The sequence below is a fragment of the Canis lupus genome, chromosome 10 (assembly GCF_011100685.1).
Source record: "Canis lupus familiaris isolate Mischka breed German Shepherd chromosome 10, alternate assembly UU_Cfam_GSD_1.0, whole genome shotgun sequence".
Taxonomy (NCBI): Eukaryota; Metazoa; Chordata; class Mammalia; order Carnivora; family Canidae; genus Canis; species Canis lupus.
Window position 1 is genome coordinate 56,369,561 of NC_049231.1, and position 15,010 is coordinate 56,384,570.

General features: G+C 39.2%; 1 protein-coding gene across 13 annotated transcripts in view; it reads left to right on the forward strand.

The window, feature by feature from the left end:
• ACYP2 (acylphosphatase 2) overlaps nt 1-15,010 on the forward strand; it is a 254,520-nt gene that overhangs the window by 125,830 nt on the left and 113,680 nt on the right. Inside the window, exons 4-5 of one of the 13 annotated variants that reach the window (XM_038551272.1) lie at nt 6,965-6,991; nt 8,348-8,393. The exons of 11 other annotated variants lie outside the window; for them this stretch is intronic. In XM_038551272.1, the coding sequence (XP_038407200.1) occupies nt 6,965-6,991; nt 8,348-8,378 (58 nt within the window). In that variant the 3' untranslated portion in view covers nt 8,379-8,393. Of the gene's footprint in view, nt 1-6,964; nt 6,992-8,347; nt 8,394-15,010 lie in introns of those variants that run through there. One more of the 13 variants, XM_038551270.1, reaches the window with a different exon arrangement.

Consider the following 15,010-nt stretch of genomic DNA (forward strand, 5'->3'; position numbering starts at 1 on the left):
ACAAACAAAAAAAGAACCACCGGGGAGTTATCTTCTGATTCTGTGTTCTTTAAGTCCCTTGGCTTCTCCTGGAAGTTGTCAGTCTAGCTGGTGTTCTGGGGGAGGGGCCTGTTGTGCTGATTTTCAGGTGTTAGCAGTTGGGGGAGCTGCTGTGCCCCTGCCTGGTGCAGGGCTCAGTGGGGGTTGTTTACCCCGTGAGGCCGCAGGAGCAACAGCCCCAGTGGCGGGGCAGCTCTGGAAACCTGGATTCAGCTCCGGCAGGAACTCCGTCTGCAGGGCCTGGAGGCTCCGGGGCGGGGCCGCTGATGTGCTCAGCTGGGGCAGGAGCGTCCTCGCTGTCCTGGGCCCTCCCGGCCTCTGCCTGTCCCGGGGAGGCCGGATCCTGGGCTGTGTCCCGGCGCCCTGTGCTCCGGGGCCTGCGCTGGTGGATTCGCGCTCCCGGGCCGCGCAGCCCCCTCCGCGGAGCCGCCGCCCGAGCCCCTCCAAGCTGCTCCTGGAACCGCGCAGCCCCCTCCGCACGGAGCCTCTTCCTCTGCCCGAGCCCCTCCGAGCTGCTCCCGGGGCCGCGCAGCCCCCTCCGCGGAGCCGCCGCCCGAGCCCCCCGAGCTGCTCCGGGTCCCGCCGTGCGCGCTGCAGCCCTTAGGGAGCTCGGCGCACTCTCCTGGGCGCGCAGTTGCTGTTACTGTCCCGGGGAACCCGAGGGCACCCCCGCCCTCCTGGGTCCTGCTCCACCTCCCTGCGAGCCCCTTTCCCCCGGGAAGGTCGGTGCAGCTCCTGCTCCTCCGGGACGGGGCTCTCCTGTCCTGGGGACACTCGCCCCGGCCTCAGCCCGGCTCCTCGCGGGGCCCCTCCCCCTTGGAGGCCTTTGTTTCTTTATTTCTTTTTCCCCGTCTTCCTACCTTGATAGAAGCGCGAACTCTTCTCACTGTAGCATTCCAGCTGGTCTCTCTTTAAATCTCAGGCCGAATTCATAGATTTTCAGGATAATTTGAAGGTTTTCTAGGTAGTTTGGTGGAGACAGGTGATTTGGGGACCCTACTCCTCCGCCATCTTGCTCCTCCCCCCCGCCATATGATTTCATTCGTGTGGAATTTAAGGAACAAAACAACCGAACAAAGAAAAAAGAGACAAACCAAAAACCAGACTCTTAACTGTAGAGAACAAACAGATAGTACCAGAGGGGAGGTGGGCGGGGAGATGGCTAGAATATGTGAAGGGGATTAAGGGTACACTTACCATGATGAACACTAAGTGGTATATAGAGTTGCTGAATCACTATATTGTACACCTGAAACTAATATAACAACTCTGTATATTAATTATACTGAAATTAGAAAACAAAACAAAAATACATCCAGGAAAACCCATCCAAGTCAAATGGTAGAGCTTTAATTCATTCTTTTTAATAGCAGCTTAATATTTATTCCACAGTATTAATGTACCATTATTTATTATCTTATTGCTGATAATTCATTTTGTTTCTCTTTTTTTTTCTCTCTTTTTTTCTAGTAAGAGCAATGCCATAATGGATATTTTACTGATGATTTTATTTTTGGGAGATAGATTCCCAGAAGTATGGTTTGTTGGTTGACATGTCTGTGCACTATTAATTTAAAAAATATTTGTCAGACTGCTTTTCAAAACAGCTGTAAACAATTTACATTTTTTTTCCTCTTCATCTTGTGGGCATTTGGTATTATTGTCTCTAATTTTTCTTTTATCTGATTGGGTGTAGAGTGATGTATTATTTTTTCACTATAATTTGCATTTCTCTAATTACTGGTTGTTTAGAGCATCTTCATGCTTGTGGCTATGTGGATTTGTTCTCAGGAACTAATTCCCTTTCACATCCTCTCCCCATTTTTCTATGGAGCTGCTTGTCTCTTGCCAATTTTTAAGAGCTCTTTTTATATTGGTAATGATTACTAACTCATTATCTGTTATCTCTTTTGCAAGTATTTTCCCAAATCTATCCTTTGCCTAGTCATTAGTTTTGTTTATTTATGATAGCTTTTGCAACATAAATTGTTTTTAATTTTTATAAGCTCAAATATGGTTATCTTTTCTTTCTCGTTAAGAAACAGATTGTAAGTGTTGCTCTAACTTTTTGATGCTTTATTTACTATATTAAGCATTTATTCCATCTGGAAATTGTTTTTTATTTATAATATGGGATTGGGGTCTATTTTGTACCAGATGGATAGCCAGTTGTGCCAGCACTATTATTAAATAATCAATCCTTCCCCATCGAATTGAAAAACATTTTATCATGTATTGAAATATATAAACTGGATTTTATTTCTTGGTTCTCTGTTCTGGTCCCCTACTATATCTGTTTATCTATTCCTAGACTAATACTCCATATGGATTTAATTACAGCAGCTTTGTAGGGTATTTCCCTTTACTATTTTTTTCATGGATTTATTTGCTTTCTTGGACATTTATTTTCTCTCTAAACTTTAAGATTAAAAAAAAACTTTAAGATACTCATCCGTTTAGTTGGAATTATGTCTGTTTTTAATTTTTATTATTTATTTAAAGATTTATTCATTTATTTATTTGAGAAAGAGAGCACACAGGTGTGTACTTGAGATCCAGCTGTGCTTTGGGCCCTCCACTCAGTGGGGAGTCTGCTTGAGATCCTCTCCCTCTCCCTTTGCCCCTTCTGTTCATGCTGTCTCTGTCTCTCTCTAAAATAAATAAATACTAAAAAAATAAAATAAAATTTTAAAAAACTCCAACAACTATTTTTTAGAACAGTTTTAGATTTTCAGAAAAATTGTAAATGAAGATATTACCAAGTTTCTATATAGTTCTCACCTACTTTCCCCTATTAACATTTCACATTGGTATGATACATATGTTACAATTAATGAAGCAATATCAGTGCATTAGGATTAACTAAAGTTTATAGTTTATTCAGATTTCTTCAGCTTTTACCTTATGTTCCTTTTCTCTTTCAGGAACCCATATTTTACTTGCTATTTAATTCCACACTTTTATGATATTAAGAGAATTGATATTAAATCTTCCTATCTAAAAATAGAGATGTCTTTTCATTTGCTCAGATTTTTAAATTTATCCTTCAATATGGTTCTAGGATTATCATCATATAGATTTTGTGCTTTCTTTGCTGACTTTATTCTTAAGTCTTTGTCTTAGTGTGGGCTGCTCTAACAAAGTCCTATAGACCAAGTGGTTTACAAACAACAGAGATTTATTTCTCATAGTTCTGGAGGCCGGAAGTCTGAGATTAGAGTGCCAGCATGGTCAGGTTCTGGTGAGAGCCCTTTGCTAGGTTGCAGACTACCAACTTCTCATTCTATCCTCATATGGCAGAAGGAAAGCTAGCTAGCTCTCTGGCCTCTTGTTACAAGGGCACTGATCCCATTCATGAGGGCTCAATGCTCATGATCCAACTACCTTCCAAACACCCCACATGCAAATACCATCACACTGAGGATAAGGCATCAGTATATGAATTGGGGGGGAGGTGGACACATTCATTCCATAACAATATTTTATCCTCTTTACATGATTGTGTATGGAATATTTTTCCCATTTCTATTTCTGTGTGCTTATGCTAGAATAGGGAAGCCTAATGACTTTTGTGTATTTATTAGCAAATGTTCTCATTAATTCTGCTAAGTTTTTTTTTTGGGGGGGGGTAAACTGTAGTTATTGGATTTTTAAGTACACAAATATATAATTAGCAAAAAATAATGTATCCTTTTTTCAGGTTTGTTTCATTTGGCAGACCCATCAAGACAATTTTGAATAATAGGAAAGTGGGGATCCCTGTCTGATTATTATATTTGAAATGGTTTTGTTTCACCAAGTAGACGAGTTTGCTGTTGATTTTCATTAACTATAGTTTATCACGTTGAATTTCACTCTTGCATTCCTTGAATTAAGCTCTGATTAAGCTCTGATTGCTTAACTGGATGAGCCACCGAGGTGCCCCTGGATTTTATATTTTAAAAGTTTCTTTTGTATCTGTAGTTATATATTTTTTGAAAATTCCTAATCTTATATAATTTTATTTTCTCCTCCGTTTTCCTTAATCAGGTTCAGAAGGAATTTATCTATTGGTATATTTTAAAAAACAGCTTTTAGATTTATTGACCACTTCTTTTTTTTTTCTGTTCATTAATTTAAACCTTCATCTTTCTGATTCCCTCTTTATTTCTTTGTTGCCCTTTCTCTAAGTCTTCAACATGAGTTGTAGTTTCCTTTGATTCTAGTCTTTTTAAGGTAATACTTCCTTTTTAGTATTTTCCTTCATTTGGACTGTTGGTGATGTGTTACTTCAGTTTTTGTTACTGTCTGCACGTTTTTATTTTACCTTCACTCTTGAAAAATATCTTTGTTGCATACAGAATTCTAACATGGCAGTTATTTTTTTCAGTACCCTGTGGATACCATTACAGTGCCTAGCATCCATTGTTTTGTTGTGAAATTGGCTGCCAGTTTTACACTTTGCTTCTTTAAAGTAATTTCACCATATTTAAAATGGCAACAGTAGTAAAATTGCCGGTTTTTACAGTTTGTGATAATAAATATAACATTAAGCCTGTCAGTTGGTTTAGGTGATTTTTTCCAGTAATACTTAGTTCTCTGGGTACATAATGCGGAGGAGGCATGAAGTGGAAGTTCATCCAGGGCTGGTTGTTGCCATCTACAAGGAGCAGAAGTGAGAGAGCAGGGCTTGAGGGCATTTACAAAAGTGCACATAGAATGGTGAATCTGGGAATCTAGTTTGGACAAAATGAGAAACGAGCTGGTAGGAAATTGATGGACAGTGAGGAATGGTTGTCTTATTCAATTGTGGGTCTAAGGAATTGTGACAGCTTTTAGGAGCATTGTTGTGTTGCACAATGGAGTCTGGGAATCAGCAGAATCAGTGCAGAAAGGAAGGGATGGAGTGGGGATATGAGACATCTCTGATATTTCCTGCCCCACTGTGAGTGAAGCGCGAGTGTAGATGGTCTCTTTCACTGACTTTTTCTGTGCCCAATGGTTCTTTAACTGGACTTCATCTGGGTATTGCTAAGTGGAATTTTCTCCAGCTGTCTGAAAAATTAATGAAATCTTGCACGTTTTGGTGTTTGGTGTCATGATTTTTCTTTCTTTACTGCTTCTTATTATGGGATTTTCAAACATATCCGTGAATAGAGAGAATGAGACAACGAACCCTATGTGTCTGCCCAGTTTCAGTAACCAAAGCTTGCATTCTTATTCCACACAGTCCTCCACCCTTTCTTTTGCGTTTCTCATTGTTAGAGTATTTAAAGCCAATTTCCTGCATCATATTAGGCACCTGTAAGCAAGGTTGAACAATGTGAAACTGCCAGTGTTCTCAAAACTGCACAAGATGGCAGTTTCACATTGTTCAGTCTACAAGTTTTACTATTTTTCTCTAACAGAAACTCTATATACTATCTGTATATTTTTCTAAACCCACAACAATCTATCTCCAAATGTCAAAGTGCATCCTGTCACCTGTCTGTTGCACCTTCCCTGAGGCTTGTCTTCTTCCCAGGGTAGGCCTACTGGACAGCTGTCATTCTCATCCTGATGCTCCCCTCTGTCCCTTTCCTGTGGAGTGGGTTCCTGCTTTCTCAATCATATTTTTCATCATCTTTGATGTATTCCTTTTATTTTATTATTTTATTTATTTATTTATTTATTTATTTATTTATTTATTTATTTATTTTTTATTTATGAGAGAGCCAGAGACATAGGCAGAGGGAGAAGATGTGGGACTTGATCTCAGGACCCTAGGTTCACAACCTGAGTTGAGGCGGATGCTCAACCACTGAGCCACCCACGTGCCCTCCTTTGTTTTGTTGAAGCATAATTCTCCCTAAGCTTCCCTAGGAAAGATATGTGAGATAAAGAGTTTGTATCCTTGTCTGCCTTCATTTGTCATCATACTTGATTGACTGACCAACTGGGGGGGCTCAGTTGGTCAAGAGCTGACTCTGGATTTCCATTCAGGTCATGATCTCAGGATTGTGAGATCAAGCCCCGCTCTGGGCTCCACGCTCAGTGGGTAGTCTGCTTGAGATTCTTCCTTTCTCCACCCCTCCCTCAGCTCTTTCTCTCTCTCAAATAAGATAAATAAATCAACCTTTAAAAAAGATTCTCTGCACCCAAATCCTCTCCCACTCAGAATTTTAAAGGCATAGCTCCATGACTTTTTGTGCTGCTGTCAAGAGAATTGATGTCATTCTCATACAAAGGAGTGGAAATTATATGTTTATTCCTCTCAGGAAGCTTTTTAGATATGCATTGTATCCCTCTTTTTCTGTGTTTCATGATCATCTGCCCTGGTGCTTGTTTTGATTTCATTTTCAATGCTGGCCTCTTGGAGAAGGAGAATTACCTGTCTCCAACAATTTCTTTCCCATTCTCCTCTTGGTTCTCCCCTGTTGAAACTTCCATGCGGGCCTGATTTTAATTTATTTTCTCACCGAGTTTCCAAACCTTTTTCTCTGGAAATTGTCTCACTTTTATCTTCCAGCTTTCTGATTAATTTAGTTTCTGCTGCGATATTTTGTTTCTGCTTCATAGCACCCTGTTCCTGTTTTCTTTGATTCTTCCTGAGGGTCTCCTGTGTGTGTGTGTGTGTTTTGTTATCTTCTGCTTTTTGCATTTTCTCCTTCCTCCAAGTTCCTTTCTTTTTTCTTTCACCTTGCCTTGCCTTTCCTTGCTTTTTGTTTGCTTGTTTTGCTTCTCTGTTTATTATATTTTCCTTACAATCATGTTTTCAGTAACTTCCTCAGTAATATGGATAGACAGCCAAGAATCAACATATTTTTAAGGAAATTTTCCAACTTGTAATTTTAAACTGTTGGCTGGAGGAATGGTGGAGACTTGGGAAGAGTTGGCCTTTTTGCTGGCAAACCTCCAGAATGTTAAATCTGTAAGTCTTGTCTTTTCTTCTTCCTGGTGCCTCCAGATCCCGAGTCTTCTGTGGAGTTGGGAGGTAAGCTGACTTGCTGCTCCTTGTTTTTGGTTCTGCAGGCACTTAGACTGAAGCCTTTTGTTTTTTGTGTACCTACCCTACCTCTGCTTTCCTTCTAATTTATTGAAATCTCTTGCTCAGGTTATAGTTCTCTATCACCTGGAACTATTTTCAGCTGCAAGTTGATAGAGAACCAGACTTAGAATGGATAAAAATGAACAGGGGCTCATTTTTCTCAGTAACAAGAAGTCTGAGGTAGATGGTAACTGGCCTTGGTTCAATAACTCAGTGGTATCAGGGTCAATGTCTCTGTGATTCTCTCAGCCTTCCTTCGTGGTCAAAAAAAGGGAAAGTGCAGCTGCATAGAATATCCATAATTAAGGCTTAAAGACGGCAAGAAGGGATAATGGTTGTGTTGCTTTTCCCGAACTTGCCCAAACAGACATCTGCAAGTGTTTCATTGGCTCGCATATGGTTATATAAATACTGCTTGCTACAAAAAAAGACTGGGAAATTGGTTTGGCATATCGATTCTTTGAACAAAATTGGTGTTCTCTTGGCGAGGAAGAAGGGGAGGGTAACGGGCAGTGGTAGTTAGGCAATAAACGTTGTCTGCTACATTTTTTGTCTTTTGATGCTATCATTTTAATGGGGGTGTCAGATAGAAGGAGATAAATGTGCCATGTTTAATTGCACTGTGAAGATTAAGTGAGAAAATCCACATAAAGCACTTAGCACAGAGCCTGGCACAGAGTAAGTAATAAATAAGCATTTGCTATCATTATGTGACCCATGGTGCTCCATCTCAGCACATGTTGCTTTAGTGGCAGTTGGACTGGCCAGGTGGAAATGCCACTAGGCTCTTGGATATATGGGTCATCCCTGCAGAGAAACTGGGCTAGAGAAATAAATTTGGTTGTCATCACTATGTGGATAGTGTTTGAAGTTATGTTCATGGATGGAATTATCCAGGGAGAGCTTTTGTGATGACAAGCAAGCAGGAAGCATACATCAGAGAATGTAAATCAAGCTTAAGCAAGATTATGAATTGGGATGTCATTACAAATAAACATATTTAGATTGTGGAGAGTGAATTTATTCCTCTAGCGTCTACTTTGTGCAATATATTGTTTAACGTACTGAATTATCAAAAAATTAAATCACAGTTAAGAGAAGTTACAGAAATAGGTGGTAAGGTCAGACTAAATGTGGTATATTTATAGTTGAAGAAATATTGCCTTATTTTCTTCTAGTTATTAAAAACTTTATTATTTACTTATTTGAGAATGCTGTGGCATCAGAAAATCAGAATTAAATTGTTTTTAAAAACATGAGTGTGGTTTTCTTCCTGAGTTATTGAAATGTGGAATTTAACAGGGACAATCATTTCGAGGTGGCCTGGCTATGACTGTAGCAACTCTGCTCTGTTCTTGCAAAGGAGCCAGCAGCATCCCAAGACTCGCTGCAGATGTGTGTGCTTCTTTCCCTTCTGTGTTTCATTTTCTCAGAAGGAATGACTGATGGCTTTCTTTTGCAAATTGCACTATATGATCCCAATTGTGGTGGTAAGTTCTGCCAACATTTTTGGATGCGTAGAAACCATTCGAGTCTATTGTTTTAGTAAACCTAATTTTTTTCCTCCCAAAATTCAACAAAAGTATTTTTTTTCTATTTCTTGGTAATCATTTACAATTAATGTATAAAGTTAGGATTCTGGGCATAAACTTTTGACTAAATCTATACAAAATATATTTTTCTTAAAAACTAAATGGTAGTTCTGTAAAAAACAAAACAAAAAAAACAAACAAACCAAACTCTCAAAACACAAACAACTAAAAGCATTTGCATTTGGAGTCATTGAGCCAAATTCTAAAATTAAAATTACATCTTGATTGCTACATATTTTTAAAAACCATATGTCATGTATCTGTACTTTCTGTACTTGAAAGCATCACTGATGGGCTGGGTATGTGCTCAAGAGAGTGATCAAAGAATACGTGGTCTGGAGAACTATGTCACAATACAGGGAATGCTTGAAGGCACTGAGGATATTTTAGAGTGGAGAAAAGAATACTTTGAGGGAATCATGACAGTTTACGTCAAATATTTGAGGGGTTAACACCCGGAAAAAGATGAATGTTCTCTGTTGTTCCAGAAGGTGATAATTTTGACTATAACCATGGGTGAATTAGTTTATTTCAGTTCACCTTGACTAAGAATTTTCCCATAAAGGCATCTAATACTTCTAATGGAATTTTATCAGTAACTGGGAATGGTATACAGTAGGGATTGACATACTAGATAGCCTTTGGGCCAGATTTGGCCTATTGCTTATTTTGTAAATAAAGGTTAATTGGAGCACAGCCTGCCCATTCATTCATGTTTTGTCTGCTGTTGATTTTGTGTTACCTTGGCAGAGTTAGCAATTTAAACAGACCTAATGACCACAAAGCCTCAAATATTTGCTATCTGTCCCTTTAGAGAGTTTGCCAACTTGTGCTGTAGATGTCAGACAAGTTAAGGGTGTTGTAGAAGATCTAATTCATTGGATGCTAAGTTAGCGTAGGTGACCTCATAGGTCCTGTACAACTGATTCTGTGGTTTTATACAGAGTTGATAATATACATATACTTAAAATTTGTTCATAGTTTAAGAGAAGTAAATAGATGTATTCACCAATTCAGTTGTGTATATCTCTTCCATAGATATTTAGCATGTGTGTGAAATGTGAATTTTAATAGCATTCTGCTTTGACTATGAAATGCCATTGTTTTGAATTTCTAGTTGTTACAGTGGTGGATTGGAATGAGGCAATGGCTTTTGTAAACAATTAGGTAGTGTCTAATTCAAAGTTATTCAAAATTTTTGAAAATAACTTTTCTCTGGCAGACCATTAGTGACATGGATTTCTATGGAACCAGAATTGCTAGCTTTTCCTAACTTTCCATCTGAGAATGGTAAAGCACTTAGCTAACATTTTTATGCCTTATTCATCAATGTTTCTTACACAAATAGATGGGATTATTAAGAAAGTTGCTTTGAATGTTCTGTATGAGTGTGGGTGTAGGTATGTTTTCCATTGCATGTCCTACTGAAATACAGAAGACATGGACATTTTTCAGGACAAAAATTCATTGAGGAGCTGTAATTTTGGAAAAAAATTTTGGTGTGACCTGATTGATATAAATCATTCCAATGGGGAATTAGAAACATAAAAAATATCTATAGTGGAAGTGGAGTTCTTGCATCAGGTTTTAGACCTCGAATACTAAGTCGTTTATTTTCCTTTGGAATATAACATCTTTATTAAAAACTTCTTAAGTTCATGGTTTTTGCTTGCAAGTTTACATTTTAGATATGTGAATTTAGTAAGATAATAATATTTAAGAAATGTGTAATGGCAGCACTAATTTTAAAAATATTAGGTTTTATTTTTAAGAGGAATTTTAGGTGTACAGGGTGGCTCAGCGGTTTGGCGCCTGCCTTTGGCCCAGGGCGCGATCCTGGAGTCCCGGGATCAAGTCCCGCGTCAGACTCCTGGCATGGAGCCTGCTTCTCCCTCTGCCTGTGTCTCTGCCTCTCTCTCTCTCTCTCTCTCTTTGTGTCTATCATAAATAAATAAATAAATCCTTAAAAAAAAATAAAAAAAAGAAAATAGAGTTCGACACATCCCCCCTCACATCTGCTCCCACCCTAACCCCTTCCCATTTCCTTTATATTATGAACATGGTACATTAGTGTAGCACATTTGTTACAGTTTTTGAGCCAGTCTCAATACACTATTATTAGTTTATATTGGAGTTCCATTTTTGTGTTGTATATCTTGTGGGTTTTGACAAATGTATAATGACACATATCCACTATAGTATCATACAGAATAGTTCTGATGCCCTAGGAATCCCATGTTCCGCCTGTTTATACTTCTGTCCCTCTCCCTTAATCCCTGCCAACCAGTCATGTTTTTATTCTTTCCATAGTTTTACTTTTTCCATAATATCTTATAACTGGAATCCTGTAGTATTCAGGCTTTTCAGATGGGCTTCTTTCACTTAGAAATATGCCTTTAAATTCTTCCATGTTTTTTCATGGATTGATAGTTCCTCCCTTCCTACTTTTGCAGGGGGTGTGTGTGTGTGTTTGTGTTGTTTTGAATTTTTTTTCAAAAAATAGATTTTGGTTAGATGGTACTTGTGTACATTGAATTTTAAAAGTTATAGAAACATGGACTTTTTTAAACGTTTTTTAATTTTTTAATTTTTATTTTATTTTTAAGATTTTATTTATTTATTCATGAGAGACACAGAGAGAGAGAGAGAGGCAGAGACTCAGGCAGAGGGAAAAGCAGGCTCCAGGCAGGGAGCCCAATGCGGGACTTGATCCTGGAATCCTGGGATCATGCCCTGAACTAAAGACCCTCAACTGCTGAGCCACCCAGGCATTCCCAAACTTTGCTTTTTTAGAGCAGTTTTAGGTTTACAATAAAATTGAGAAGAAGGCATAATGATATCCTGGGTACGCCTTCCCCCATACATGCAGAGCTTCCCTCATTATCTGTATCACTCACTAGAATGGCACCCCCCCCCCCCTTTTATTAACCAAGGGTGACCCTGCACTGACACATTGTAACCACACAAGATCCACAGTTTGCCTTAGGGTTCACTCTTGGTGTTGTACATTTTATGGTTTGGCTCATTTCTTTTTATTGCTAAATAGTATTCCACTATATGGATGTACCACAGTAAGTTTATCCATTCAGTTATTGAAAGACATCTTGATTGCTTCCATGTTCTGGCAGTTATTACATTAATTACTTTTGAAAATATAAATAAAGTAAAAAATATACTTAAGTATTGTTATATATATTAAAGTTAGCTTGTATATGAAAATGTGAGCATAAAATATTTTTTAAAAGATCTCAATTTTTCAGCAGCTTGAAACCTAATTCAGTCTACCCACTACAAGATAAATGTGTTGCTTTTGTTTTTAATTTGCAGAAAGTTTACATGGTTGTTGCAAAAATTCAAATGATATAGAATTATATGGGCTAAAAGATGTAGGCCTTGCATGTCTTTCTAAGATCATAGTCTTACACATTTTTTCTTATGTGTGTATGTTAAAAATACATATGGTATAATCCTGTTATAAAAAAACGTACAACTATATATGCCTATGTGGTTACATTTATCTCTTTATCATTTACAAAAATGGGATCATGCTATACCTATTGTTCTGCAACTTTTATACATTTCACAGTACTGTGTATTGTGGATATTTAAAAAAAAAACTATAGTTGACATGCAGAGTGTTACATTAGTTTCAGGTATACATCATAGTGATTTGACAAGTCTATACCTTATGCTGTGCTCACCACAAGCGGGGCTACCATCTGTCACCATACAACACTGTTTAAATACCATGAATATCTTTTCATGGTAGTGAATGTTCTTTTAAATCACTGCAGAGTATTCCACTGTATGGATGAATCATAATTTAATCATTCATCTATTACTGGACATTCATACTCTTGTAATTTTTCGCTATTACGAATCTTATTGCAGGGAGCATCCATATTTACATATATATATATTTATTTTTCATTTATTCTATAATTATTTATTTGGCCTGTTATGTGTGCCAGGCAGTTCCAGGTAGGGATTCAGCAGTGAGCCAGAGATGATGTTCAATTTCTTGTGTGGGGAGACCCACAATAAACAATAAACGAGATATTTTCAGATAGTAAATATTTTCAGATAGTAAAAAAGATGCTGTGAAGGGAGTAGTGGTGGTTTTCCTACTTCAAATGTGGTGGCCGGGGAGGAAGTTTGCATGGAGCTGACATCTGAGCTGAGAGCTGCATGGCGTAGAGGAGGAGATGAGGCTGCCAGTGCATTGAGTCTGGGAGTGTGGCAGGGGCAGGAACAAGCAGCTGTGCACAAGGCAAGGTAGCGGGAGCATCTGCCTGGTACAGGCAATAAGGTGCATGCGTGTAGGAAACCTGAAAATGAGAAAACTAGCTAACATCAGCTTTTTATTACCACCCTATGCCAGCAATTTTAACCAATAACATGGTTCTCCGCCCCCGCCCCACCACAACACTGACATTGTGTGCTTATCCCTATATCTCTATAGTTTTGAAGTATTGAATCCTAGAAATGAGTCAAATGAAAGCTGTGTGCATTTTAAATGTAAATCGGTGGTTCACTTTTAATTATAAACATTATTAAGTATTCAGAGAAATACTGAATATAAAAATAGGGGCTCATGAATGAGGAAGTTTTGTTCTATGTATTTTTGTAAGTAAACAGTTGTATAGGCTTAGGTAATGTGAGTCAAGACTATTACAAAAATTAAGAAGTGAAAATTAAGAAATGAAATAAAGTCATCCATAAACTTGCCATTTAAAAATAAATACAAACAGGGGCGCCTGGGTGGCTCAGTGGGTTAAGCGTCTGCCTTCAGTGCGGGTCATGATCCCTGGGGTCAGGCTCTCTGCTCAGCAGAATCTACTTCTCCCTCTGCTTCTGCCTTCCCCCCACTCTTTCTCTCTTTCTCTCTCATCTCAATAAAACCTTTAAAAAATTAATACAAACAAATAAATACGGATACTATTTTGATTCATAATGGAACTATTTCTATTTCTGTTTCTCTTTTGCTGGGGTATTAAAGTCAAGATCTTAATGATTTTATTTTATTTTATTTTTTTTTTTTGAGAGGATCTTAATGATTTTAGAAGATACCCCAAATTAGGAAATTATAAAGCTGTTAGGCTTAGCAGAGTTTACCTAATATTTTAACCCTGTTAAGGTCCTATTGGAACAGGCATCTCAGCCAATCATGTGAAGAAGGCATACCTGCGTGGGTGGGAGGCCTCCAAAATAGTCATCAGTCAAGTCTCTTATTGGGTAATGTCTTCTGGGATAATTTTTAATAGTTAAAATAGTCTATCGTGATAATTTTTTATCCAGCAGATATGTAGTATACATGCCCCTCTGCTAGGCGCTGAGGGCACAAAGATGATTAAAGGTATCGTGACAAGTCTGGTCTGACTGGGGGAAAAGAGGTGAACAAGTGGATTCAGCACAAGGTGGGGCCTGGGAATGGGTGCAGGGTGTGGGGGTAGTGCACAGTGCAAGGGTGCCCTTCCTGCCCTGGGGAGCAGTCCAGGCCATGCCTCTCTTCTGGCCTCTTGTGCCACTGTTTTTCTCATTGGCTTTTAGTCCCTCCACCACAACATGCTCTTCTACCCTTAGGACTTTTGCAGAAGCTGCTCTCTCTGCCTGGAATTTTGATCTCCAAGCCTCTCTGATTATTCCCCACCCAGCCTGTTAGGTTTAACAGCCCATGCTCTGCTTCTTCATGACACTTACTACAGCTGTTAGGAAGAATTACTTGCTTAATATCCCCCACCTCCACCCCCAGAGAACGCTTGCAGCTGTAAGTAACAGGAAGCCTGATAAACAAGTGACTCGAACTAACAGGGGTTGGGTCTTCGCAGGAAGGAGGCTGGAGGTCAGGGGACGTGGGAGGTGGTTGTCTTATCCATGTCAGGTCTGTGGTGTGCAGGATTCGCTGGCTCTTTTCCCTCCTGGTTGTAAAATGACCACCTCAGCTTCTAGCCTTACTCACATCCAAGGCTGAAGGAAGGCATGGCCCTGGGTCTGTCCTTTTTTTGCCTCGGAAGCAGACTTTTCGAGAAGCCTGCAGCACACTTTCATGTGTGTGCCTTTGCCATCTGTAGCTGCGATCAGTTCTTCCAGCAACTGATATGGAAGGTGTTTTGTGTTCTTTTATGAGCTGGTCAATCTGGTGCAGCCACAATAGGAGACAGAGACGCGGAAGGAAAAAAGTTTATTATACTTAGAACTCCTAGAGACAGAGGGTATGGCCTGCCATGCAGGGCCACAGGGGAATCAGGGATCCCCAGGGTGGTCAGGAGGGAGCAAAGGGAAGGTTAGGCCAGAGCCCATGTTAGGGTTTCCGAGGGAAAGGCAAGAGAGGGCACGGTGGACAGTTTAGGATTGCATGGTTTGAGGCATTCCA